Source organism: Crinia signifera, chromosome 12 (assembly GCF_055691185.1).
Source record: "Crinia signifera chromosome 12, ASM5569118v1, whole genome shotgun sequence".
In the NCBI taxonomy this organism is placed as follows: domain Eukaryota; kingdom Metazoa; phylum Chordata; class Amphibia; order Anura; family Myobatrachidae; genus Crinia; species Crinia signifera.
The window spans coordinates 44,443,549-44,470,248 of NC_139228.1; the positions used below are offsets into that span (position 1 = coordinate 44,443,549).

General features: G+C 41.8%; 1 protein-coding gene across 1 annotated transcript; it reads left to right on the top strand.

Moving 5' to 3' along the window:
* Window positions 1–22: 22 nt before the first annotated feature.
* Window positions 23–26,126, top strand: KATNBL1 (katanin regulatory subunit B1 like 1). Its single transcript, XM_083165818.1, has 10 exons — window positions 23–234; window positions 10,421–10,542; window positions 12,037–12,077; window positions 13,758–14,037; window positions 15,796–15,914; window positions 18,981–19,031; window positions 20,660–20,749; window positions 22,037–22,123; window positions 22,373–22,466; window positions 25,611–26,126. Exons 2-10 carry the CDS (start codon window positions 10,435–10,437, stop codon window positions 25,641–25,643), a joined length of 903 nt encoding a protein of 300 aa, XP_083021944.1. The 5' UTR covers window positions 23–234; window positions 10,421–10,434; the 3' UTR covers window positions 25,644–26,126.
* The last annotated feature ends 574 nt before the right edge of the window (window positions 26,127–26,700 follow it).

Sequence of the window (26,700 nt, forward strand, 5' to 3'; positions counted from 1 at the left end):
CATGGAACGTTCTCACCCTTTCCGGATAGCACTGGCGACCAATTAGAGCGCTCCTGGGCGGGATGTGATGACGGCAGTGGCCGCTGCTGCTCTCCCAGCATGCTGTGCGGGGCGATTTGAATGGCGCAGCCCCTCATTCAGGAAGCGTCGCCCGGACCTCGGATGTGAGGCAGTGAGACTACCGGCGCTCCGTGTGTGATCCAGCCTGTTACCCCAGGTTGGGGCCATGAGACGGTGAGAGAGCCCTCTGGCGTTGGAAGGGGGTAGGGTGATCCGGGGACACTGTGGTCTGCCCGGTAGCAGCAGTAGGCCAAGGAGTGTCCAGTGGTGGTCCTGATGCTGTCAGGTTCCTGCGAGGGATGCAGTAGCTGCTGTGGTATAGCGTGTAGGTGCTAATGCAGAGGCAGGGGCTAATGCAGAGGTAGGGGCTACAGCAGTACATGTATGTTGTCTTTGTAGTCACTGGATAGGGGGACTATGTATTCCTGTGCAATGCACCTTTATACTACTCACTTTACAATTGTAAGACCCACGTTTCATGTGTCACTGTATCCCTAGGATGTGCGTATAATCCCCTTTGTTGGCACAAATAGAGAACAGACTTCTGTGTTTTGAGACTGTAATGTTTCAGTAGTTATGAGACCCTTTAATCAGGAACAATTTCCTGGGAATGGGTAATAACCCAGAACAAACCCCAGAATGCCAGACCGGACAGGCTCTATTTGTCAAACTATGCCATTCCGGAGTTTGTAGTGTCCCATTTGGTGGATTGCCTGTGACACCTGTCACCAGGGAGATGGGAAGGGAGAGATTACAGCTGGAGATTAAGTCTGTTATCTCTCCTTCCCCATCTCCCCGGTGACAGCTATCACAGGCTCCCCCCAGGGCGGGAGACTACAAACTCCAGAACTAGTCTGGCATTCCGGTATCTACCTAATCCCCAATTTCCCTGATGAAAGTGACTGCCAGCTACTGAAATGTTACAGTAAGTATATAGCCTTTTCAAGGATGTCTATTGAATAGCGTGTGCAAGTATTTTACAGAATGGCAACATGGCTAAGTTTACAACTTACTTTGAGTGAGTGTCAGGTGTTTCTTTACAAGTGTATGTATATAGATATGTTTCTCTGTGTATATAGGAGGTAATTCAGACCTGATCGTAAGGCTGCAAATTAGCACAGTGGCTGACTGTGCATGTTTAGGGCCCATAGTACTCATGCGTGAGGCCGTCCTGCAGTAATAGCCTGCTTCCTTTATTAATCGCTGGCTGTTCGCAAGGTGATTGACAGGAAGTAGACGTCTGGGGGGTGGTAACCTGATGTTTCATGCATACCTCCCAACTGTCACGATTACAGCGGGACAGTCCCGATTTTCGGGTCCTGTCCCATTGTCCCGCTGCGGGGGGTGGCAGTTGGGAGACCCCCGTATCTAATAGAATAGACGCTATGCGCACAGCGTCTATTCTCGTATGAAAATGAGAAAGTACATTTAAAATGGGCCATTTATACGTAAGAACAGATGATTGAACAATATGTCACAAACCGTGCTTGATTATATAGTTCTCTCTGGTCCAACCATGGTAATCAGCACAGTGGCATCTGCACTTTATACATTGGCTTCTTTCAGAGGTTGACGTCAAACTCATTTCATTATGAAATTACTTTGTGACCCACAAAGTCCAAAAGCATGGTGACATCACAAAGTTTGGATTGTAGACCTGCACTGTGCAGATGCCACTGGAGCTGATTATCATGGTTAGACCCAGGAGACCTATATTTATAAAGCACTGTTTGCGATGTGTTATATCACCTGTACTTATGAGTGTTCATATGTTGAAGTACAGTAGACCTGTGCATACAAATAGAGCCATCCTCATCTAGCCCTTTAATTAAATGCGTGAGCCAGAGCGGTCGGACTTAATCCTATGATAATCCCCTACTGTATTGTTCTAGTGTTCATTCTAGCACCCGCCATCTTTGAAAACCCATGCAGTTCCTCTTCCCTGCCTGGGGTGTCGCTGTCTGCTGTGGTGTTTTTAGCAAAGGTCTGGTTTGCATATCAGTGCTGATATACAGAACACACTGTGCTAGAAGCACTACAGCAGACAGCGACACCCCAGGCAGGGAAGAGGAACTGCATGGGTTTTCAAAGATGGCGGGTGCTAGAATGAACACTATTGTTCTATGTATTGTATTGCAGCTGAGAACAATAGGCCTTGGTGAGCCATGGCTATCTGGAGAAGGCTAGTTGAATATGTCTCCATCTGTATCATTGTATGTTTCTGGGTCTTTTTAATTGGATGCATACTGATAACTGTGCAAATTAAGATTAAAGTGTTTGAAATATGAGGGTGTTTTAATAAGTAAATATAAGAACAAAGATGGAGTATTTGCGCTGTTTTTATATATCTATTCGCACCATGGATGAAGTCACTTCACACACAATTTTTGTCAGTTTCTGAATATTGGTTTTCATATATTTATTTTCATATAAAAAAAAGTTTATCATATAAAATACAATTTTATAGGCGGCCACCTACAACTACACAGAATAATATTAGTATTATAACAACTGCATAACCATTTTATATACCATGCAATCAATATGCAAGCAGAAAAAATGAATACACAAATACGTATAAAAAAATTATATAGAAAATATATATATATATATATAAAGATTAAAATATAAACAATGTTATACTTTGTATTTTAGAGCCTTGGGATAGAGAATGCTGTAAACTCAGTCCATGTATCTAGAATTCTGGACAGAGAATAGATTTTTTTGAAAAAGACTGAACGGGTCTTATTTTTGTACGGACCCTAATAGTCTTTATTTGCAGATACAGTCCTTTCAATTAAAGGTGTAGTACACGTGAATAAATGTGTGCACAGCCTTGTGCCTTTAGTTGGTTTGGGGGTATATAACTTTGGGGAAGTGAATTGCACAGTGGTGCGTCTCTCACCTGCACAGACTGTGCGTGGATATCTGCGTTGGTAGTGGAGTGTCTCTCTGCACACATTGTGCTTAGATGTCTGCGCTGGTGATGGAGTGTCCCTCCGGTGAGCGGGGTGGTAGGGGAGGACGCCGCGTAGATGTTGTTGGCTGGCGTCTCACTCACCCCCATGTAGTTTGAACCGGACAGCTGGTGCTGCTCTCACCTGCGCCGCTGTATCACCTGACTCTCACTGGAGTTCTCCTGGCAGCTTGGAGAGCGTGATGACGTGCAGCTTGGTCTGTATTTCTCCCAATCAGTTGTGCTAGATTGACTAGATTCGAAATTACTATATTCTAAATAATTTTTCTTTTGTTTTTTAATACTAACTAGCGCCCAATCTTCCACTAATTTAGTGGTCTTTTTTTGTGTGTTTAAATAAGTAAGGCAAGAATGCACATGCTCAGTCTAATCCCGAAATCCCGGGATTGGAGACCCCAGCGTTTTGGGGGCCAGATCCCGGGATTGCCTATCATAGTCACAGCGTGTGGTGATGATAACATGCACAGAAACACATTTGGGTTTAGGACACAGGTGCTATAGGGCTGTTGGTGGATTGTGCATGCTGTGGCTGTAAGGGTAGCTTTCAAAGATATTGTGCTCAGTGTTTGGTCAAGATAACAGTATCCATCCCTGAAGTGTAATGTTCCTCAGAAAGTAACGGTGACCGTCCAGGGCAGTGATGCTGAATGTGCATCCTTGTAGCCTATTAAAGAGACCAAGCACTATACTTAATGTAAAAAGCAAAACTATATTCCACTCTGCTCACCACACAGTTCACTAACTACTAAGGATGACATTGATAACCATGAGTTACAAATGCAGTTAGTTACATTATTTTTTATTAATGCCACCCTGCCTACGGTTATTGTTCACTATCAGTTTATTTATTTACCGTTTCTTATATAGCGCATCAGATTCCGTTGCGCTTTACAATAGTAGACAGTGATAAAACAAACTCGGTAACAACAGACTTGGGGGTTAGAGGGCCCTGCTGCAAGCTTACAATCTATAGGGATATAGGGGGAAAACACAAGGACATCAGTAATGGCATAGCAGTAATATATATAGCGCATACATATTCAGCAGCGCTTTACAGAGAATATTTGAACACTGACATCAGTCCCTGCCCCAGTGGAGCTTACAATCTATGTTCCCTACCACATGTACAGGCACACCTAGACATTCTAGGGTTAATTTTGTTGGAAACCAATTAGCCTACCAGTATATTTTTGGACTATGGGAGGAAACCAGAGTACCCGGAGTAAACCCGCGCAAGCACAGGGACAATATACAAACTCCGCACAGTTACGGCCATGGTGGGAATCAAACCCATGACCTCAGCACTGTGAGGCTGTGATGCTAACCATTACACCATCCGTACTGCCCTTTAACACAGTGGTTCCCAAATGTTTTTGAATCACCGCACCCTAGAGCATCAAAATGTTTTCAAGGCACCGCTAGGCCAAATGTTTAGTATTGAGATATTTAAAAAAAAATTTTTTTATTTAAGTACATTGTGTGTGTATATGTCACAGTTATCTGGTGAGGGACAGGATTTGCTCCTGTTTGTCCACATATATTATGATTGGCAGCCACCAGCACTAGTTTTGCCTGTTACATTGACCATTAATAATATGAATTAATCCTGGTCCACCAACCCAAGGCACCCCTGCAAGTGTCCTGAGGCACCCCAGGGAGCCTAGGCACACAGTTTGGGAACCACTGCTTTAACACATAACTGAACCCAAGAAGCACATATAAACACAATCTACTTCATTTTATAATTATGTTTCTGCATTCTTTTTAGGCCTAGGGGTGCTATGGAAACATTCTGATACTCTAGGGCAGTGATTTTCAACCTTTTTACCTTGTGGCACACTAAATAAGATTTTCAAATTGCCAAGGCACACCATGAGATCCCCACAGGACAAAACACATTGGCCCCCCCACAGGAAAAATCCAAACCTATTAGCCTCCTTATAAAAAACAATCACACTGGTCCCCACAGGTAACAAAACTAAAATACATTGACCCTTTTCATGAAAAAAAAGAGACCAGTAAATAACAGTTGAACTGGTGGTGGCTGTAAACTGGTTTGGGCATCTCTAGATCTGGGGGCACACTTGGGAGCAGCTCAAGGCACACTAGTGTGCCATGGCACAGTGGTTGAAAAACACTGCTCTAGGGTGCCGTGATTCAGAAAAGATTGGGAACCTGTTTAGCCATTTCCTGCAAATGATGTACTGTCATGTTACATAGTTACATAGGGCCTTATTTTGGTTCATTCTTTCTGACAAAATCCTTCTTAGATGGACAAAACCATGTGCACTGCAGGGGGGCAGATGTAACATGTGCAGAGAGAATTAGATTTGGGTGAGTACTTTTGTTTCTGTGCAGGGAAAATGCTGACTGCTTTATTTTTACACTGCAATATAGATCTCACTTTGAAGTAAAACCCCACCCAAATCTAACTCTCTCTGCACATGTTACATCTGCCCCACCTGCAGTGCACATGGTTTTGCCCATCTAAGAAGGATTTTGTCAGAAAGAATGAACCAAAATAAGGCCCATAGTTACATAGTAGGTAAGGCTGAAAAAAGACTTGCGTTCAACCTGGTATAGATATCCATTGCTGATTTGGTAGGTTCTGGTATTTTACAGACAAATTATATTTCTTATTTGTACCCATGGATGTTTTTCTCCAGTAAATGTTTGTCCAACTTTGCCTTGAACGCATTTAATGAGCCAGCCGTTACCACCTCTCTGGGAAGAGAGTTCCAGAGTTTGACTGTTCTGACCGTAAAGAAATTCTTTCTACTAGCTGAATTAAATCTTTTTTTCTTCTAATCTATACTCATGCCCTCGTGTCCTAGATTCCTTTCTAGTAGAAAAGAGGGTGTGTGACAGTTCCTTATATTGGCCCTTGATATACTTGTACATGTTGAGTATGTCCCCCCTTAAACGTCTCTTTTCTAATGCAAATAGTCCCAAATTGCTTAATCTCTCCCAATAGCTTAAATTCTCCATTCCTCTAATAAGCTTTGTTGCTCGCCTTTGGACTTTTTCTAATTCTATGATGTCCTTTTTATAGTGTGGGGCCCAGAACTGTACTCCGTACTCGAGGTGAGGTCTCACCAATGCTTTATATAGTGGCATAATTACCCTTGAGTCCCTAGTTTCCATTCCCCTCTTAATACATGCCAGAATTTTGTTGGCCTTTTTTGTAGCTACATTACAATGGGCACTACATCCCAGTTTGCTGTCTATTTGGACTCCTAGATCCTTTTCAAGTATGGAATTACCCAGTTCCTCTCCGCTAAGGTTGTAACTTGCACACTGGTTGTGTCTCCCAAGGTGCATAACCTTACATTTATCTACATTGAACCTCATCTTCCATTTTTTTGCCCACTCATCTAGAATTGCAAGATCATTTTGAAGCATGGTGACATCTTCTGATGATTTGATGACTTTGCTAAGTTTTGTATCGTCCGCAAAGATGGATACATTGCTGAGTAACCCTATCCCAATATCGTTAATAAAAATGCTAAACAAAATGGGCCCCAAAAACGAACCCTGGGGCACTCCACTTAGTACCGGTATCATATCTGATACGGCACCATTCACAACCACTCTTTGTTCTCTATTACATAGCCAATTCCCTACCCATCTGCAGATATTTTCACCCAATCCTAGGTTCTCCATTTTATTAATCAATCTCTTGTGTGGGACAGTATCAAATGCTTTAGCGAAATCTAGGAAAATCACATCTACAGCATTTCCATTATCGAGGTTTTTGCTAACCTCTTCATAGAACCCTAGTAGATTAGTTTGGCATGAACGATTTTTCACGAACCCATGTTGGTTAGTACTGAGTAGACGGTGATGATCTAAATATTCCTGGATACCATCCCTTAAAAATCCTTCAAATAGTTTACCCACAATTGATATTAAACTAACGGGTCTGTAATTAGCGGGATCTTCCTTTTTTCCTTTTTTGAATATTGGCACTACCTCTGCTATTCTCCAATCTTTTGGTACTATACCTGACGATAGTGACTTGCTAAAGATATAATGTAGGGGGGTAGCTAGTTCATCCCTTAATTCCATTAATACCCTCAGATGAATCCCATCTGGCCCTGGTGATTTATTTGTTTTGAGTTTGCTTAGCCTCAGTATTATTTCCTTCGGCGTGAAATCCACAATGAGATCTGGCTTATTTGTCCCGTTTGTGGTAAATGTTCGTTCCAGTCTGCTCTCCCTTAGTAAATACTGATGAGAAGAACTCATTTAACAGTTTTGCTTTTTCCTTGTCCTCAGTAACACTTTTTTCACTAGTATCAGTTAGTGGGCCTATGTTTTCCTTAATTAAACGTTTACTATTTATGTATTTAAAAAACTTCTTTGGGTTGGTTTTGCTTTCAGTGGCTATGCACTCTTCATATAATATTTTAGCTGCTTTGATTACCCCTTTACAAGTTTTGTTTAATACTTTGCAAACGCCTCCTCATTCAAGTTATTTTTATAGAATTTAAAGGCTCTGGTTTTATTGTTGATAGCTGACCTTACTTCTTTGTCCAACCATGGTGGCTTTTTTTTGTTGAATTTACCTTTTAGTTACTTTAGGAATGTATTCAATCGTGAATCAAGCACCTTTTTTAGAGTATCCCACATTTCCTCAGCATTTTTTCCCTCCATAACCGTTTCCCACCCAATTCCTGTTAGGGCTTCCCTGAATAATTCAGAGTTCGCTTTTCTGAAGTTTAGTATTTTTGCAGATCCTTTTTGATGTAATTTACTGAAGTTGATTTCCAGTGAAACCATATTGTGATCACTGTTCCCTAATGTTGTCCTTCGAGACAGATGAAGTGCAGCAGATCCCCATGTCACCCTTTTTCTGTCTTACAATATCTTGCTTTTGTGTTACTCCCTCACCAGTCCCCTTCTCTCTTCCTACACACTTTCCTAGTGGAGTAGTTGTGTTAACTATTTCAAATAGTAGTCAACCTAAAGTCCAGATACCCGTTAGTGCTGCTGTAAAACATTAGTCTGAATGAAAACTGGTATATTCACACACATCCCTCTCAACCCATGCCAAAATGTGAAGCCCCAATTATTACCCTATTACACTACTCCAGCCACAAGTAGAAAGGAGTTGTGCATGAATACACACTGCCTATAGTTACATGTTCTCAGCTTCCGAGTATGAGCAGAATAGACTGTGAGGGAAATTTACTAAGATGAGAGTTCTGTTTCACATGGGATGTTGCTATGGGCAACCAATCAGAATCTACTTCTTATTTAGCACCTTCTTGAATAGAATAGAGAGTATCTGATTGGTTGCCCATCTGAAATAGAACTCCCATCTTTGTACATTTTCCCGTGTCTCACCCTGTTTGCTGCGACAGTCCCAACACTTGAAGGGCAAAAAATGAGCCCTGATGAGTTTTTGTGCTGTAGATAAGTTAATCGGGCAGAGACTGTGTAATATGGCTCTGCTATACATATTTAATCATGAAAAAATATTACTGTACTTTTTTAAGGTTGTAATTAGATAGAACATTGTTTAAAAATGTAAATAATCTTTTTAAAACTATAAGTGTAGTCTGATTGTTTTCAGCATTTAAACAAATGCTGATACGTTTTTCTTCAAATGAAGTGTGTGTGTTGGGGGGGGGGGGGGGTAGCTTTGTAAGTTGTCTTCAATATTACTCTTCCCTTTATCCAAAGAGATACCTACAGTACATTTCTACCCCTTTCACGTTGCAAAGCCATTATACAGATGGCTTAACCCATTTTATAACAGGTGTGGGACGTATTGTCGACCACAGTTGGGTTGACAGGGTTCTAGACATGGGTGGTTGACATGGGTTTAGGTCAACAAATGCGTTGGGTCGACAGTTCCCGTGGTCGACATGTTTTTTTTTGTTTTTGTGGTTTTTTTTTTACCCGACAGTCAACATGGACACAGTTGGAAGTACACCGCAGCCCCTCGCATCGCTCGCAATGCTTCGGGCAAGGTGCATCGCTGCACTCGGCACACTATTTTATTCTCCCACCATGCCCTAGTGGATGGAAGGGCATGAAATATCGCCTGTCTGCTCAAAAAACAGTGAAAGAACCCATGTCGACCTTCATCCATGTTGACCTAGAACCCTGCTGACCTTGTTGCCTGTCGACCCAACTGTGTCGACTGAAAGACTGTCGACCTAAGTCGGGTCGACAATACGACCGTATCCCTTTATAACCTGGGTTGAATTGCCGGGTTGGATGACCTGGGTTATACCACAACTGAATTCCGGTCCATACGTTACTAACCCATCAATAACCCCGATCTAAGGTACGATGTGAAAGGGGTATTTTTTACACCATCAAGTAAAGCAAACCTTCCTACAGTAATAGGCCCGGTTCCAACATTTAGGGTTGGTTTGTTTGCTTTATTTTAAAAGCTTTATGTGCAGGGCATTTTTAGACAGTTTGCGAACACCTTTAGAGTGCCTCTGTGAGACTGCTCACTGATTCCCGATATTCTTCCGAACATATCAGCATGGGATCCCAACTCCATGTTACTGACCAGCAGGCTGATGACGCCTTTTGATATCTGTCAATAATTTAAGAAATCTAAAAAAAATCCAGTTTGATTGTATATTACTTCAGACTACAGATGAGAAAGACAGGCCGCACTCAGACTCAGAGGAGCCAGCTTCCAATAATGAGGACTCTGAATCTGTGAAGAACCACTTGTCAGTTAGTGCAGCACAGGGGAAGGGAGGGGAGAGGTCATCGGGCAAAAAGGGACATTTCCAGGAAGCAGCATCTGGTGAGCACTGAGCCCAGACTTTATGCTTTGTGTCTATGGAGGGGAAGAACAAGGGGAAAACTCATTGAGTAAACACCCACTGCCACTCCATCACATTAGCAGTCAATTCAATTATTGTGTGCCTCTGGAATGCTACTGTGCAGTCTGCTAACCACACTTGTGGTGGCAATTCTGTGATAACCAGTCGCTTAACATTGCTCCCCTGCACAAACACGCAGGAAAGACTGCAGATCAGAATAAGGGCCTACGTCCATTGTACCTTCAGCTTCCTAAAGGAGGTGCTGTGGAAGCTATAATATATTATTCCAATTTTCACTGCATGCTGCAGGGTCACTGTACAGAGATGTGTGTTTACTAAAAGCCATGCTTAATGCAATTTGCCCCAGGCCCTAATTTGTGGGGACCATATAATGATCAGCACATTAAAACGATCCATGAAAGGTGATGACGTCCTTCAGTTGCTACTGGGTATGTTGCAAAATGAGTGCTAATCCTCTCACTGAGTTTGTCTTTGCATATAGCCCCCCTTCCCCTATGTACTTCTGTTTCCAAATTATAATCTTTTCCCATTGTGAGTAAATTTATGGTGGTGGTTTTAATTACAGATTTTCTAGGGATTATGGCATCTGGAGCCTGCAATGCTAAGAAGCGGGACCCGGATGAAGGTTGTACAAATGAATACCCAAGGAAAAGGGTCTCTCTTTCAGCCAAGCAGAACATGAAGGAGGTATGGGTATTATCAGTATTTACATTTGTATCCTACATGCATATAACGAATGCACAGAGTACTGTAGGTGTGTAGGGAATTATAAACAGAGCTTGTGGCTGACAAGCACTATAAAATAGGTTCCACCAGGTCAAAGAACAACTTTTTCACAGAAACCGGAGAGATTGGGAGAAAACTGCTTCAGAGCGCAGTTCCCAGTGCTACACTACTAGGGAAAGAGTAGATCGGTAAAAAATATATTGTTTATCAAACAGTGAAGTGTCCTTTATGCCAGGTTTAACATGAGCTAGAGTAACAGGCTAGTACAGGCAATCCCAACCTCTGTCCTCAAGGTACACTAAAGCTGGGTACACCCCTAAAAATTCTTATGTCCAATCTAAGTGGTGGCAACAAAAATGTAATGTATGGGAGCAAATGAGAATTGAACATCTGCTCCCAAACACTGGGAAAACAGACAATGGTCAACCATTTAATTTAACAAATTTATTTGAACAATGGTTTGTGTCCCTTTTCCAGCATTTGGGAGTAAATGATTGTCATATGCTCCCATACATTATGCTCCCATACATTATCAGAGTTTTGTTACCGCAAGATCAATTAAACAGATAAATCTTTAGGTGTTTACCCAGCTTAATTGTGCAGATTTTGGTGATGTTAAATACTGCTAGCTAAAAAAACTGCGGTACTAAATAATACACTTTGCAGACAGAATAGCCCCAAACTCCCAGGTTTTATTCAGCCTTTTCAGTGCCGGTTTAATTTGCAAGACTCAGCCTGACACCCCCACCCCACCCCCTATTCACACAGTAAAGCAAATTAGCTTGTTAAACATTTCTACTCGTTAAGTTGCTGTTCAACACTGGTTTGAAGTTTTAAGGGGGTTTGTACGGCGAGGATGGCTTTTCCTCACTGAAAACAAGCCTTCTTCGCCGTCAAACCCAGCAAATGTGCCGCATTTTGTGGCGAGACCCGAGGTTTTAATGGCAACACTCACCGTTTCCACCGTGCCTGAGGGAACGAGCGTGGTGGAAATAGCAGGTGAAGAGGAGGGACTTGAATACACTGATGGCGTGCTATCGGCACTTCTCGCCGACAGGGCATTGTAAGTACCCCTATGTATCATCATCAAGCGTACCAGGTGAAGCAGCCATGTTGGCTTACACTGTGGGAGATAAGCCGTTCAATGACCCAATTTACAGTTGTGATTGAAAGTTTGTGAACCCTGCAGAATATTCAATCTTTCTGCTGATATTTGGCCTTAAACTACCTCAGATTTTCACACCAGTCCTAAAAGTAGATAAGAGAAACAAATGAAACGTAACAATTAGACCTGCTTATCTATTTTTTATTTTATTTATTGATTCAAATTATTTCATATTTGCATATCTGTGAGTGGTAAAAAGTATGTGAACTGTTGCTTTTAGTATTTGTGTACATTCGTGTTCAGAAATCATTTAACATGCTATTGGTATTCTCTTTGTGTTTATTTAATAGGATAATCTTTCACTGGAACAGTTGGTTTCTGAAGGAAACGGGTTGGTACCTTTTTATTGTACCCGTAAGCTTTAATTATTCTAGAAACATACTTTCATCAGGTCATTAACCACCGAGTAGTAATTGGCAGTGTTGTCATCATATTGGTCTTATACAAACCTATCTACTTGTTTTTCTTCTGCTAAATATTGTTGGAAACGGGCAGTAGACCATTGGCACAAGAGTCCTAATGACGCTGTACAACCTGCAGGGTGTCCCCGGAGCATTGCAATGCCAGTGCCGTGAGGCAATAACTGTTGTCCCGAGTACCCTATTCTATATCATCACTCTCACACCCCTAGTTATAGCCTTGTGTATGGTGGAAATAACAGAATCTGAGTCCAATTTGATCACATGTGTAATTGGACAAGTTCTGTTAGGTGAAGCAGCCACATTCCTACTGACACTATAGGGTCATAACAGTATTTCAGAAACTGTTTTATTGGTGTGTAATATGGTATAGGGGCTAATTGTCATAATTGTAGACATAACAGCTTGTGTCACCAGCATTGGTAGTGTTCACTCTAAGACTTTTTTTCTACGGCAGGGTGCTGACCACCGGGCTGGCACTTTTTTCAATCGGGAGGGCACATTTTATATTACAAATGTACATTAGAAACAAAATTATATATAAAGAATTGCACACTGCGCTAGGTTTACACTCATTAAACATGGACATAGTCTACTATACCCCTATACCCATTACATATTTATTTTATTTATGTATTTATTAACAGTTTCTAATCTAGCAGGTACATATTCCGCAGCGCTTTACAGAGAATATTTTTGAACACTGACATCAGTCCCTGCCCCAGTAGAGCTTGCAGTCTATGTTCCCTAACACATGTACACGCACACACAGAAATTCTAGGGTTCATTTTGTTGGGAGCCAATTAGCCTACCAGTATATTTTTGAGATTGTGGGAGGAAACCGGAGTACCCGGAGTAATCCCACGCAGGTACGGGGAGAATATACAAACTCCGCACAGTTAGAGCCAGGGTAGGATTTGAACCCATGAACTCCGTGCTGTGAGGCAGTAATGCTAACCATTACACCATCCGTTCTGCCCGACATATCTGTCGCAATGACAATTACACATTATGGCACACACCTTAATGCCTCTTACACATTATAGTGTACCACACACCATAATGCCCATTACACATGATGGCACACCGAAAGTTCACAGCGGCATGGTTGAGGGCAGTTCAAGGGCGCACAGTGCCACACAAAAAAAGGGCAGGGTGCATTTTGAGGTTTTAAAAACAGGCAGGGTGCGGCACCCTGCTAAAGAAGTTTAGAGGGAACACTAATTGGTATAATAGAAAGTAGTTGGTGTGTAACTGTAACCATGCAGACAGCGATCATAGCTATTCTTAATTGAAGATGGTTCAGTCCCTATGCTATGTACTATGATGTGTGCTTATGACTTATTGCAGTGCATTCTGATATTGTGGTTTCCGATTCTTCTCTTGCAATAAGGGTTCAAGCAACATATGTTGCCAGGGATTTATTTGACTGCTGCCTGCAATCATTGACTTGTTTTTTTTTTTGTTGCTAGCAAATAAATGTTAAATCCATAGAAGTATTTTTGTGTGTGTCCTAAACCTATAACGCATTTTAGTTAGTCTGTGTGTTATCTTCCCGCATTAAAGAATGCGCATTCTCCTATGTATTACAGAACACTCATTGGACAGCCTTCAAACACCAATCAGCAGCTTCATAAAGTGGTGTTTTGCAAGAGGAAAGCCCAGCACCAAACTCTGAGCCCCTATTTTAGAAGAAAACAGCATCCCAAAGGCTGGGTCTGTGACATGGCAAATAAGGAAAATGAGCTGGCAGCTGGAAACCTGCACGAGAAGCTCCAGAACGACAGACACACCTTTGTGTTGAACTCCAGTGACTCGGGCTCCTCTCAAACTGAGGGAGCGTCTTCAAAGTATAGCAACTTCTTTGCAGAGGTATGGCTGTACTCCGTGTACTAAAATAAGCTCTGGACAGACACAATGTAGTCTAATTATGCAGAGCTGTGCACAGAACATGTCATCATTTGCATTGATCCCTGCTGCATTGGTTGTTAGTCTAATATTTAATAGCCAATAAACCTGTCAGCCATGGCTTATTTTACTGAGTGGCTGCAGCCCCTACTCTCTTTAAAAACCCACCACACTTGTGACCTCACTTGCAAGTACACAAAGTATTAGTGGCTTTCCCTGTTGGTCACATGCCGGAGAGACAACCACTAGGGGAGATGTTTCTTCTGCCCGGAATATCCTGTCTGAACTTTATTTAACAAGGAGTGTCACTCTGCTGCTACTTCATCAGCCCTACTCCAGCTCCCAAGCTGCAACCGATGCAATCGCTAGGAAGCTAGAGGATGACTAAGACAATAAAGAGTGCATGTCAGCTGCAGGGTCCGTGACATATGGGAGTATGGCTTACAGCCTGTCACCGTAATTCTAGAGAGCAGATCATGTTGTTGGGGTGTGGCTATCTAGAGGATCACTTATCAGCCTTCTTTCAGCTGTTTGAGAGGCACATTTCATTTCCGCTTTTATTGTTATCCGGTTAATTCTGTGTTACTTAGAACTGCTCCGTGATCAGTATGAATCCAAACGCACAAAATAAATCCTTGTACTATATTTTAAAGAAGAACGTTTTTGATCAACAAACACCTATTGTTACTTTGGTGACCATTTGGACTTGCCTTTGCTTTTTAAAGCCGGGCACAAAGTTTGGTGTGGGAGGTTTTTTTTTTTACAGAGACGGCTGACATGTCGGAGATTGACAAATATGGGATTTTCATATTACTGGCCAACATGTATTTGTACAGTGGGGCAGATGTATTAACCAACATTAAGTGCATTTCTGAACTTAACGCTGGTTAACTGGGGGGGAGGGGGATTACGTTGTTCCTGATGTATTACTAGCACACCTAATGTGCGCTGTCCCCTGTAACCGCCCCCCAGTATTTAGCTGCTCAGGGCTAGCGTTGTCCTATCCCCCACTGCGGGGACAATGCTAGCTCTGCTGTCGCTGGAGATCTCGCGCTAGAAGCGAGATCTTGCACATGCGCATTACCGCTGTCCAGGGTTCGTGCAGGGATGCCGGGGTTGCCGATATGGAGAGTTTTTAATGCTGGGCATAACAGCTCTCCTTATTGGCAGGGGGGGGAATAATACATTTGGCCACTACGGGTGCCCGCTTCTCCACGTTATGCAGGAGAAGCGGGACCCATTATTTTAAAAACGTTTGTTGTACTTTTTTTAACCCCAACTGCTAGTCTTACTGTTATAAATACACTATCTAGTTTTATTTTGCAAGATTTGGGGCCTCACTGTGCACGCAGCTAATTCATTCAATAGCCAAAAGACAGGGAGGTACCAAACTCCTGTTTTGAGACCAGTTATTAATTACAAATAGTAGACCTACTGAGTGGTTAAATGATGAATAAATATATTTAAACTGTGAGCTCTCCACCCAGGTGTGGGTCATATGTTGAATAACATCACAGATGTATAAACCATAGTATTGTGCAAGAGGGGACAACGGTGACTAAGTGGTGCTTGTGACAGGGGCTTCAGTGACATGTGCAGAATGGATTTCCTTTTAACCTGACCTGGTATGGCCACATGACAATTTCTGTCATTAGGATTTCATGTCATTGTCTAATTACATATTTTGAATTTGAGGTGGACTGACTTGTAATTTGTTTATAGATATCCAAGGATCATGAAACAATGGCCCAGGTTCTCTTCAGCAGGAATCTCCGGCTAAATGTAGCCCTCACATTTTGGAGGAAACGCAGTGTGAATGAACTCATAGCCTATCTAGTCAGGTATGTCTTTGTGACCATGCTGTACTTCTACAAACATGGAATTGGTATGGGGATTCATCCATTGTAAATAATCTTGGACATAAGTAAGTATGTAATTAACCTAAATTGGTGAATTTAAATGGATGTCTCTTTATAATACTTGGGAGTAAACGCAGAGAACAGAGTATTATGTGTAAAGAAGGTAAGTTGCAACTTACCTTCTTTACACATAATACTCTGTTCTCTGCGTTTACTCCCAAATATTATAAAGAGACATCCATTTAAATTCAATCATTTTTATTGATTTTTATAAAAGAAACCAAACAAACAGGCTGGTAGACACATCAATACATAGGTAGTACGCAGCAAGTATGTGATAATGTGCAGCGTAAACAGTGGATAAAAACAAAACATAGGGAAAAACAAATATCAAATGCAGGATTTTAAGAGCACTCCCAGCACAGAGTATTATAACGGAAATACCCGAAGGCGCCATTCGGGCATGTATTTAGTATAAAAGAACAGGAATGCATAAGTTATAATCATATTGCAGGTAAATGTAGACGTCCACCCATCATACATTTTACAGGGAGTATCCACCTTCCAAATCAAAACAGGATATTAAAAGAATGTACTGGCACTGACGTGTCAAACAAAAATAAAAACCCTCTTAAATGAAACCTCCCCATAACCCCCCACCCTGTATGACCTATCCCCAACTCAGGCATACCTGGTTCCCTAAAACATCTTACCACCCCCCCCCCCTTTCTTTAACACTAACTAATTATACCCCCCTCCCACCCAAATATAGGGACAAAAGACTAATGACCTTAACTAAGTTGACACTGGCTCTCCCACCAGAAGCATGTATAGGAAAATTATTAAATATATATATATATATATATATATATATATATATATATATATATATATATATATATATATATATATATATATATATATATATATATATATTGTGATTACAGTCATAGATGACAGGATATAGTAATATCAGCAGACAAGTAAGACCGAATATATGTTAAACAGGATACAATAATAGAAAGCAGCAGAATGTAGTTTAGCATACACATGAGATCAAATAAAATCATAGCAGGATATGATGATGTAAAACAACATAATGTATTGTATAGTGAGCACAATTGGAAAGAGACTCCACATTAGGTAAATGGAGTATTACATCAATCTGGCCACCTGCAAACATGTTGGTATGGGATAAATATAGTACCAGTCCCATCCCCATGCAGAACAGAATATGTATCGGAGCGTTCAGCATATTTGGATACTAGAAATATCAGATTAGTCAACAGGAACAGGGGTAGCATTATTGGGAGCAGCACGGCCATCTCCTGGCTCTCGCACGTGGAGCGACAGTAGGCCAGCGATCCGGGTGAAGTCTCGCAAAGAAGCCGCTTCCCATCGTACACAGGCTTAGTAAGAATCGCAGGGTCATTGCAGGTAGGTACAGTGATCACATCTCCATCATTGGATGCCTCAGGAATACTTATAAGGAAGGATGTATCCATAACTGGGGTTGTAGGATTTGCAGGAAACGCAGGAGTGCAATAATCTTGGAGAAAAGTTCCATCCCTGACTTCCCCTGTCACAAAAGTATAGGAAACAGAAGGTTTTTCCAACAGCGCACCCTCTGGGCATATAGGATATACAGGGGTGTAACAAATTGGTGTATCATCTGTATCCCCTTCAACACCTCTGTCAGGGGCAATGGAAAGGGAAGATTTTATTTGTATTGCATCAAGCTTATGAAGGAGTCTCTGGGTAGAGGCTTTAATATATGTGAGGAGATGAGAAATATCCATGACTCTGGTGTTCATCATATAATAAATTGTCCCACCGTAGAGGTATCAACACAGTGTCCAGTGCTTTAATGGCGATCAGCCACTTGATGCACAGATGGGACAGACTGCGGCAGGAGTATAGATCTCAAAATGGCAGAGAAGCAAGAAGGAGCCGTCCAGCTCACCACGCGCTCCGTACATACACAGGCAGTGGGTTCCAAGATGGCTACGCCCTGACCACCAATATATTCCAGCTGAACTGCGGGAACAGCTGGGGGTATCTAGTCCAAATCAATAATAGAATAGAGTCCAATAGCTCAGCCGGGGGACTCACCCGCGCAGCACAGCATCTGGCGGTAGCTGATGGCGCAGCCCGGAGCACCACGCTGCAGGGCCCACCGTTAGGATTGTCCGGCCACAGGCTAAGAAAGACGCAAGGAGGACTCAGCTGAATTGCCGCAGGGGATGCAGGAGAGGCTCACAGATTGTTGTATCGCAAATACAGGAGGTAGCGCCGCCGAAATAGGATTATAATCCAGGATATTAGGTGGGAGAGCCAGCAGGCACGTCTACTCCTCAGTTACTCTAGGCCACGCCCCCGAGACATCCATTTAAATTCACCAATTTTAGGTTAATTACTCATCGCAATGTGCGATGAGTAATTAATTATGCAATAAACCTGCAAAAATATATTTGAATCATTAAAAAACATATATGCACCATTAAAAATAAACAAGAAGAATGCAGTGGTTCCAGCATTATATCCAGACACTGCAAGAAGACATGTCACTAATGGGTGTCTAAACAGCAACAATTGAGTTGCTCTGTTTTGCTCCCGGTGTGTGGTGAGATTCATGTTAATGGGCAGTTTTTACTATCCTGTGCTTAAGATTTACTTTAGATTGACACTATTTTGCTATTTGGTTCTAGGCCAAATACATTGTACAGGCAACCTAGTCAAGATAGACTTGCCTGTGCAGTGTATTTATCCATAAGATACTGACACCACCGGGCCGCGCATCTGAATCGCATGGTGCTGAACACTATGCGATTTTACTAACTTGTTATGCGATTTTGACTATATAGTCAAGATTAATAGCCAAAATCGCGCTGTGTGCACACAGCTTTTAGCCGCCGGGTAATACAATTAGTGTTTTTTTATATTTTGTGGGGGGTGGGGTTGCTTTCTTTAAAGTATGTTTTTTATTTTTGCCAGTATTCTGTAATGTTTAATCTGTAGTTACAGCAGATACTACTCCTGTCTCCACAGAATGCAAGATTTAGGAGTGATTGCAGATTGTCTTCCAGTTCTAACAAACAGGTAATTCCCACTTTTTTTTTTTTTTTTTTTTTTATTGTACCACCAAATTACACAACACTGCATGGAGAATGTTTTTAATTCAATCCATATTCCATTGCATCCAACAGTTTAATTATAGTTCAATTTAAGCACAGTGAAACGATAACACATCACGGCAGGCCTGGCCAATCTGTGGGTCATCAACTGTTGTAAAACTACACATCCCAGCATGCCCTGCCACAATTTCAAAATTTCATAGCAAAACTGTAGCAGGGCATGCTGCGGGACATGTATTTTCACAGCAGCTGGAGATCCACTGGTTGGTCAGGCCTGTGCTAGGGTTTATTTAGTCAATTAACCTAGACATTTTTATTGAAGCAAGGGATGAAATACTCAGACATTGAGAAGTTGCAAAAGTCAAACAGATTGGGCCATGGTTAGGAATCAAGTTCATATTCCCGACTCTGTGAGCCACTGTGGTATATTATGCCATCTCCTTAAAAGAGGAAACGAAAGGTGCCAATACACAGATCCAATTTGGGCGATTTGACATGATTCCGATGGATTGGGCATATACTAAGGGTGTGATCGGCCCAAATTGGAGATGTTTGACATCTGGTCCAATCCACGTTTCCGTATGCATCGGATCAGAGCCTGTAGATCTTTGCAGCACATAAGATGAATTGTAACCGGCACATAGTCGGTGCTATTTATCACCTGCGATGTATCCCATCTGATTTCCTTTGATCTCTGCTGTCAGCTCCCAGGGAGTCCTTTTACATGCGATAAATCACTTGCGATTTATCACATGTAACAAATGCCAAGTCAGAGGTAGTCCTCCCGGGGGGGTTCAAGGGGAAAACCGTTCCAACTTGTGCCTCTGACAAGTCAGACCTGTGTATGGCCAGAAATAATGACAATTTCACCAAGCATTGATACTAGTGCTTTGGTTTTTTTTTGTTTGGTTTCCTTTTCCCGATAGCCCTGTACACATGGGGCGCTGTGGAGCTTTAATTTTTGTGCTGTGCGATCTAGTTGGCACACTCCACCCTTTACCCACATAGTGACGTGTGCTGAGCGATCTAGTTGGCACACTCCACCCTTTACCCACATAGTGACGTGTGCTGAGCGATCTAGTTGGCACACTCCACCCTTTACCCACAAAGCGACGTGTGCTGTGTGATCTAGTTGGCACACTCCACCCTTTACCCACATAGCGACGTGTGCTAAATGATCTGTGCTAAGCAGCGCTTTCTTCAGCACATGCAGGTGCTCTATCTAGATCTTGACTGCATGTGCCATCTGAACGGGCGATGTGCGATTAGTTTCTAAGCGATCTAGACAGATCTTTTAGATCAGGCATCTCCAAACTGTGGCCCTCCAGCTGTTGTGAAACTACACATCCCAGCATTCCTTTCCATAGTTTTAGCATTCCCTAATAGCAAAACTATTGCAAGGCATGATGGGACTTGTAGTTTAACAATAGCTGGAGGGCCATTGTCTGGACATGCCTGGCTTAGAAAATAAGGTAAAATCACCCTGTGTGTGTATACCCCCTAAATCCTTATTGTATCTGCTGTATGTTTGTATCAAGGTGTTTTTTTTTTTGTATTTTATATCTTTAAGAAATTGTTGTACTTTTATTGCAGCTTACAAGAAGACAAAACTACGCTTTCAGCTGGCTGCTGTGTTGATCTTTTACCGCTGGTTCAATCTCTGCTTAAAAGTAAATTTGAAGAGTGAGTTGCACATTTAAAGTTATGCAGTTTCTACTGTGCACAAAGATTTATTGTTAAAATGCCTGGTTTGCAAGTGTACTGTATGTGTCTCTATACACTGTGGGTGGGATGTTCTTACATCTGCAGCCCAGCTCTGTCGCATATCGCCGCCCTTCGCATACATAATTATCGCATATGCGATAATTATGGCAAAGGACAGCTCTTGCATTAAGAGCTGTCCTTTTGCTGTGAGTCAGCACGGCTGGCGGCTCACCCCTCCCTCTCTTACCCGGCACTGTGCTCAGTGTGCTGCTGCTGCGGGGGGGGGGGGGGGGCTGGCTCTCCTCCTCCCTGCACCTGAAAGAGGATCATAGTGCAGGGAGGAGGAGGTCACAGGTCCGGGCAGCACAACTCTGTGCTGCCTAGACACAGGTGAGGGGGAGTCGGTGCGGGGTGGCGTTAGAAGCTCATAGGCTTCTATGGGGGCATCGCCAGATTTTTCTGGTGATGCCCCCCCGCTGCAGTAACCCGGCGGGAGATGCTTAGAGCATCCCAAAATGTGGTAAAAACCCAGATAACAGGGTTTTTACCGCATTTTTACTTTAGAGAATCTCCCCCCTTTATGGGCAAAAATATTCATACACCGACCATTACGCCAACAGAGACTGTAAGGACATTTTATATTCAGGTATTTGAATACAGAGTTGGAACCCCTATTGCAGGTGTAACAGCTTCCACTTTTGAAGTCCCCGAGCTCTTCAGAATGACCCATTTTGTATCCCAAATAGAGACTTCATGGCTGGGTGCGTGATTTCAGCAGGTCTGATTGAAACACTTAAATCAATAACTAACAGGTGTTGCCAATTACTTTTGACCATACAGTTGAAAAAGCAATATGACTATTTTATATTACTGTGGACTAGGTAGAGCAGTATGGTGAAGGTCACTTTCTAGACAGATCATTTTATGGATATTCATTGTGATGTTGGACATTAGCTTAGATATTACTGGTCTAATATGTTCTGCATAAAGCACCTGCATTCTTGTTTTATTCAATAAATGCTGCTAATTGCCAATTTTTCGTTACACAATTGCTGGATCTTTGACGCAGGGCCTATGTTGTGATTTAACTCCTCTAGGTCTGTGTGTCCTTTAAATCTACATACAGACTTTTTGTTTTTTGTCATTGTAGACCTCCATGCAAGTTATCTTCAGCCGCAACTGCTTGAGAAACCTTTACACAAGTTTTTCTATATTGGTTATTGGCGACTATCTGATGTCTGTCTATATGCTTCTTTCCATTTACAGATATGTTATAGTTGGTCTTAACTGGCTCCAGGCGGTTGTGAAGCGATGGTGGATGCCGCTATCTACCCCAGAGAAGCAATCAGATGAGTAAGTGCTCAGTCTCTTGTGTTTAGGTCACATCTGATGTCTCTGCTGCTCCTGTAGAGTGAATGCCATTGTAAAGTAATACAGAATTCACTGACTTTCTGTGATTGCAGTGAATCCTTCATAAAAGCAATAATGAAGTGATTACTAAGCCTTGGTCATTGTGGTTTATGCATGGCACATGTATATCTAATTGTGCTGTATTGATGATGTGACATTTACTGCATCTTACATCATGTCTCTTGTTTCCAGAAATGTCCTGGTATTAAAACATCATCTAAGTGGTATGTGGCAGCAAGAAAGTCACCTCGCATCAGTACCGGGTTACACTGGCAACATCGCCAAGGTAAATCTTGTGACACACTAGTGATTCCGTCTTCTTACTTGTGCAACTCCTGTTAGGCTAGCATCTGTAATGCACAACAGACTCAGGGAATCATGCATATGACAGTGTTACTTTGCGATCTCTCTCCTGTTCTGTTTGTGTAACCACCTATTTGTATTATACAGCATGGGCCTTTTGCTAATTATAAATACTGACTGAGAGATACTGAATAGCAAAAAGACATATGTCTGGCAATAAAATGTGGTATAGGAATCTGGGTAAGGTTTATGTATTTGTTGTAATTTCTGGCAAAGAGAGCTGATGTTATCTGCATGATATTTATACATTATTTTATTTTTTTTACTGCTGGAGTGAGGTGTGTAGACTAGCACTTCCTTTCCCTAAGACACTTCTTTCCTGGGAAGGTAAAAAAATGCAGTATCTGGGGAATGCTGTGGTGGACCTCCTAGGTTTGCAGTTTACATTTTAACTTTTTGCAGCAGAGTAATAAAACAATGATATCCGACCACTATGATCGGAGCACAATATTATCAAGTCTGTGGAGAAACAATAGAACAATATGTATAGTTTGGTGCTTAGCGCGCTGTGCTCAATAAAATACTGCCCTTGTCCCCTGCGGATGCAATATTTTGGGATGCTCAATCCCAGGAAAAACAGAAGTGCAGAGAATAAAGCTGCGCTGGGGATCTGAGCTACATTTTTAATAAACCAGTCGATTTGATTGATCGATAAGCAGTTATTATGCCCATATATAAAATTCTTAGTACTGTGTATTATGTGAATTATTATTACCAAATAACCTAAAATAATTGATACATCAGCAGAAGCTGTTACAAGGCCGACTTGTTAGTTAATTAGCATTTTGTTAGTTGTATTATACTGTCCGGTAAGGTTAGTATAGCATAGAAGCAAGATGGTTTTGATATTCTCTGTGGTAGCTGTTCACTGTTTTGGTTTAGTTATGCTACAGTCCGAAACAGGCCTTGAGTCCTGTTGGAGAAAGTTCGCTATATAAATTAAACATACTTACTAATTAGCAGATGATGTTAGTAGTTTGAGTATTCTGAAAGTGTAAATGTCATGAGTCTGACCAGACAAGTGTAGGTACCTGCTAAGATCACACAGAGCTTTATGGAGATGTCAGCTGTCCATGTTCTCCCAGCTGCTGGTGACCAAATTAGCTATTTCTACAGTCCACGGATCCCAATGGATATATGTCTGAAAGGTTGGTCTAGTATTGAGGTGCAGTTCAGCTCCCAGGTGAATGTAAATTTAAAAACTAATTTTCCCAGCTGTGGTCAGCATCAGTGGCTTCCTCAGAGAATATGCAAGTGTATTCTTCACATATACTTCTCCTGAGGAAGCCGATGATGCTGACCGCAGACGGGGAAACGCATTGGAGGTGAATAATAATAGTGACAACACTTTCCCCCTTTCTTGTATCTGGTTGTTTCTACAATTGTACATTATATCACCCCCCTACTATTTATATTCAGTTGATTATCATAGTTGAAACATTAATATTGATAATCTATAAAGTGATAACAGGTGCAAAACGGACTTTGTGTCTGGAGTTTAGACAGAGGAGATGACCCCTCTGTTTTTTGAGAATGGTCTAAAGCAGTGGTTCTCTAACTCTGTCCTCACATAGTACACATTTACCAGGTAAACCGACAGGTGCACTCATTACCCACTGACACATTTTAAAGGAGCCACAGGTGGAGATAATTACTTCACTTGTGATTCTGTGAGGAGACCTGCAAAACATGCACTGTGTGAGTTTGAGAACCTTTGGTCTAAAAGCCCTTGAAGGTGTAGTTTTGTGGTAGAGCTATGCAGCTCAGTCTTTTTAAGAATGGTATCACTTGTATATTGTTACTATGCAGGTGTTATGAGGTTACAATTTAATATAATGTTTTAGCAGTGGCTATTCATGATATTGCAACCCAATGCTCCCATACACTAGGGTGACTTGTCCCTGATTTCCCTGGCAGCTCCCCGGGAGAGCTCACATACAGTATAATTTGGCACTTGATGTGCCATTTTTTTTACATGTGAAAACAAAGATAATAATCAAATCAGGCGCAAATATGTCAATTAATTATATAAACTCTCTAATATTAACCAGTTGTGTAACATATAAATTCTTTATGAGCGCTTAAATCTATTATAATGAAATCTGGTATAAGTGTGCAGCTCCCAGGAATGACACTGGAAGTCAATCAACACACAAAATAAATCTAACAAAGAGAGCGCACATACACCAAATGAATTATATTTATTTATAAAAATCCAAGCAATTAAAATACATTTAATATCAAGCAACCTTAATAAAATCCAGCTTACACTAATTAATACAATCCCTGAGCACTGTCCCACTGTCCATTTATGTAGACAATTTATTAGCAATATCCCGGCTCATAAATGTATAGTGGATCTCAGTTTTTTCTCCACAAAAAGAACAAATTGTTGCCACTTCCTAGTGGATTAGTTTTTGTCCTATAAAGAGAACAATGTTCTTAATTGAGCAATAAATATAATTCAACTGGTATATGTGCGCTGTTTGTTAGATTTATTTTACATGTGACAAATTCTGTGCGACTTATCGCATGTAACTCATGGGAGCTGCAGACGGATGGAGCCGGGCTGCAGGAGAATACAGAAAAACCCATACAAATGAATAGGTGGCCACAGATTGGCTGAGAGAGCTCTCTCAGCCAATCAGCACCCGCATCGGATGTGATACATCTCGGCTGCTAAAAAGAAGCCATGATGTTCCGCTGACGGCTGCACTTAAGATTTAATTTATGTGCAGCACGTATGATCTCCGGCTCCATCAGATGTGCATGGGACATTGGATCAGATGGCATACACATGCGATTTTGGCAGATTTCATCCGATTATTCAGTCCGATCCACCAGAATCTGGTAGAATCAGGCCCAAATTGCATAGTGTATGGGGACTTTTAATCATCTCTGTAAAAGCTACTTCAAATACAAATCTTTGGTCAAGATGTATCAAAGTTTGGAGAGAGATGAACACCGCCTGTAACATGACAGCAGCTTTTTTTTTCTTTATATCTAATAACAAATATGAGTTATGGTTTGTTTATTATTGTTTATATATCTTTCTTTTTTCGGGCAGGATTTGGATGGCTATTTATCACAGCTGCATTGATCTGAGAGTTCACCAAATATCCTGCACTTGATTGTGGAATTCAACAGACTTTTGATGGATTCTTACAAACCTTGGAGTGATTATACTGCCACAAGAAACAAGTAGTAAAACCACTAAAATGTGCATTTATTATGCAGCCACAAAACCAAGTGGTGAGTGCCTGCTTCATATTGAAGTAGCGTTATTTCCAGGTAGCGGTTTCTAAATCATTGAGGTAACGTTTACCGAGTACTCCTGCACGTTGGACTTTGACAGCGAGTTCCCCTCCCCTGAAACTGGGCTACTGAGTTGTTGCATTATCACTGGGATCAAGTTCTTAGACCGACAGACAGACATCTGAAACAAAAACCGTTCTGTGACTAGAAGTCCCTGCAAAATGTGGTGCCTAAAACATTTTACCACCAGACACTGGATACTGCAGCTGTTTTCTAAATGTGTTGTATTATTTGAAGCTTAATATTAAAGACTTTTTGGCATAGAAAAGCGTTTTGTTTTTTTGCCACCTTTATTTATTTTATATCTATCTATCTACAGGTATCTATCTTCTTTTAATACCAAAGTGTGTTGAAATGTAACTATAGTGCCATGTTATTCCAAATATATGCTTAGTCCTTTTAAGTCTAAACTATTAGACTTAAAAGGACTAATTCTAATATGTTCACTTGCCTGTTATACAGCCCTTCTAGCGGATCCGATATGTAATGCCGGCGGTCGGAATCCCGACACTGGAATCCCGACCGCCGAAATCCTGACATGGGGGGGACGTGGAGCGCCCCCCCCCCCCCTTGCGGGCTCGCTGCGCTCGCCACGCAGCGGGCCCGGTGCCTCGCTACGCTCGGCACACTATTTTATTCTCCCTCTATGGGTGTCGTGGACACCCACGGAGGGAGAAAGTTTCAAGATTTCGGCGGTCGGGATTCTGACCGCTGGCAAATTGACTGCATCCCCTTCTAGCCATGCCATGACTTAAGGCCCTATACACTGGGCGATATACCTGCAATTTGGGCTATATGCCTGTGATCGGAGCAGTCACTCACGGAAAAGAGCCCAAATTGCA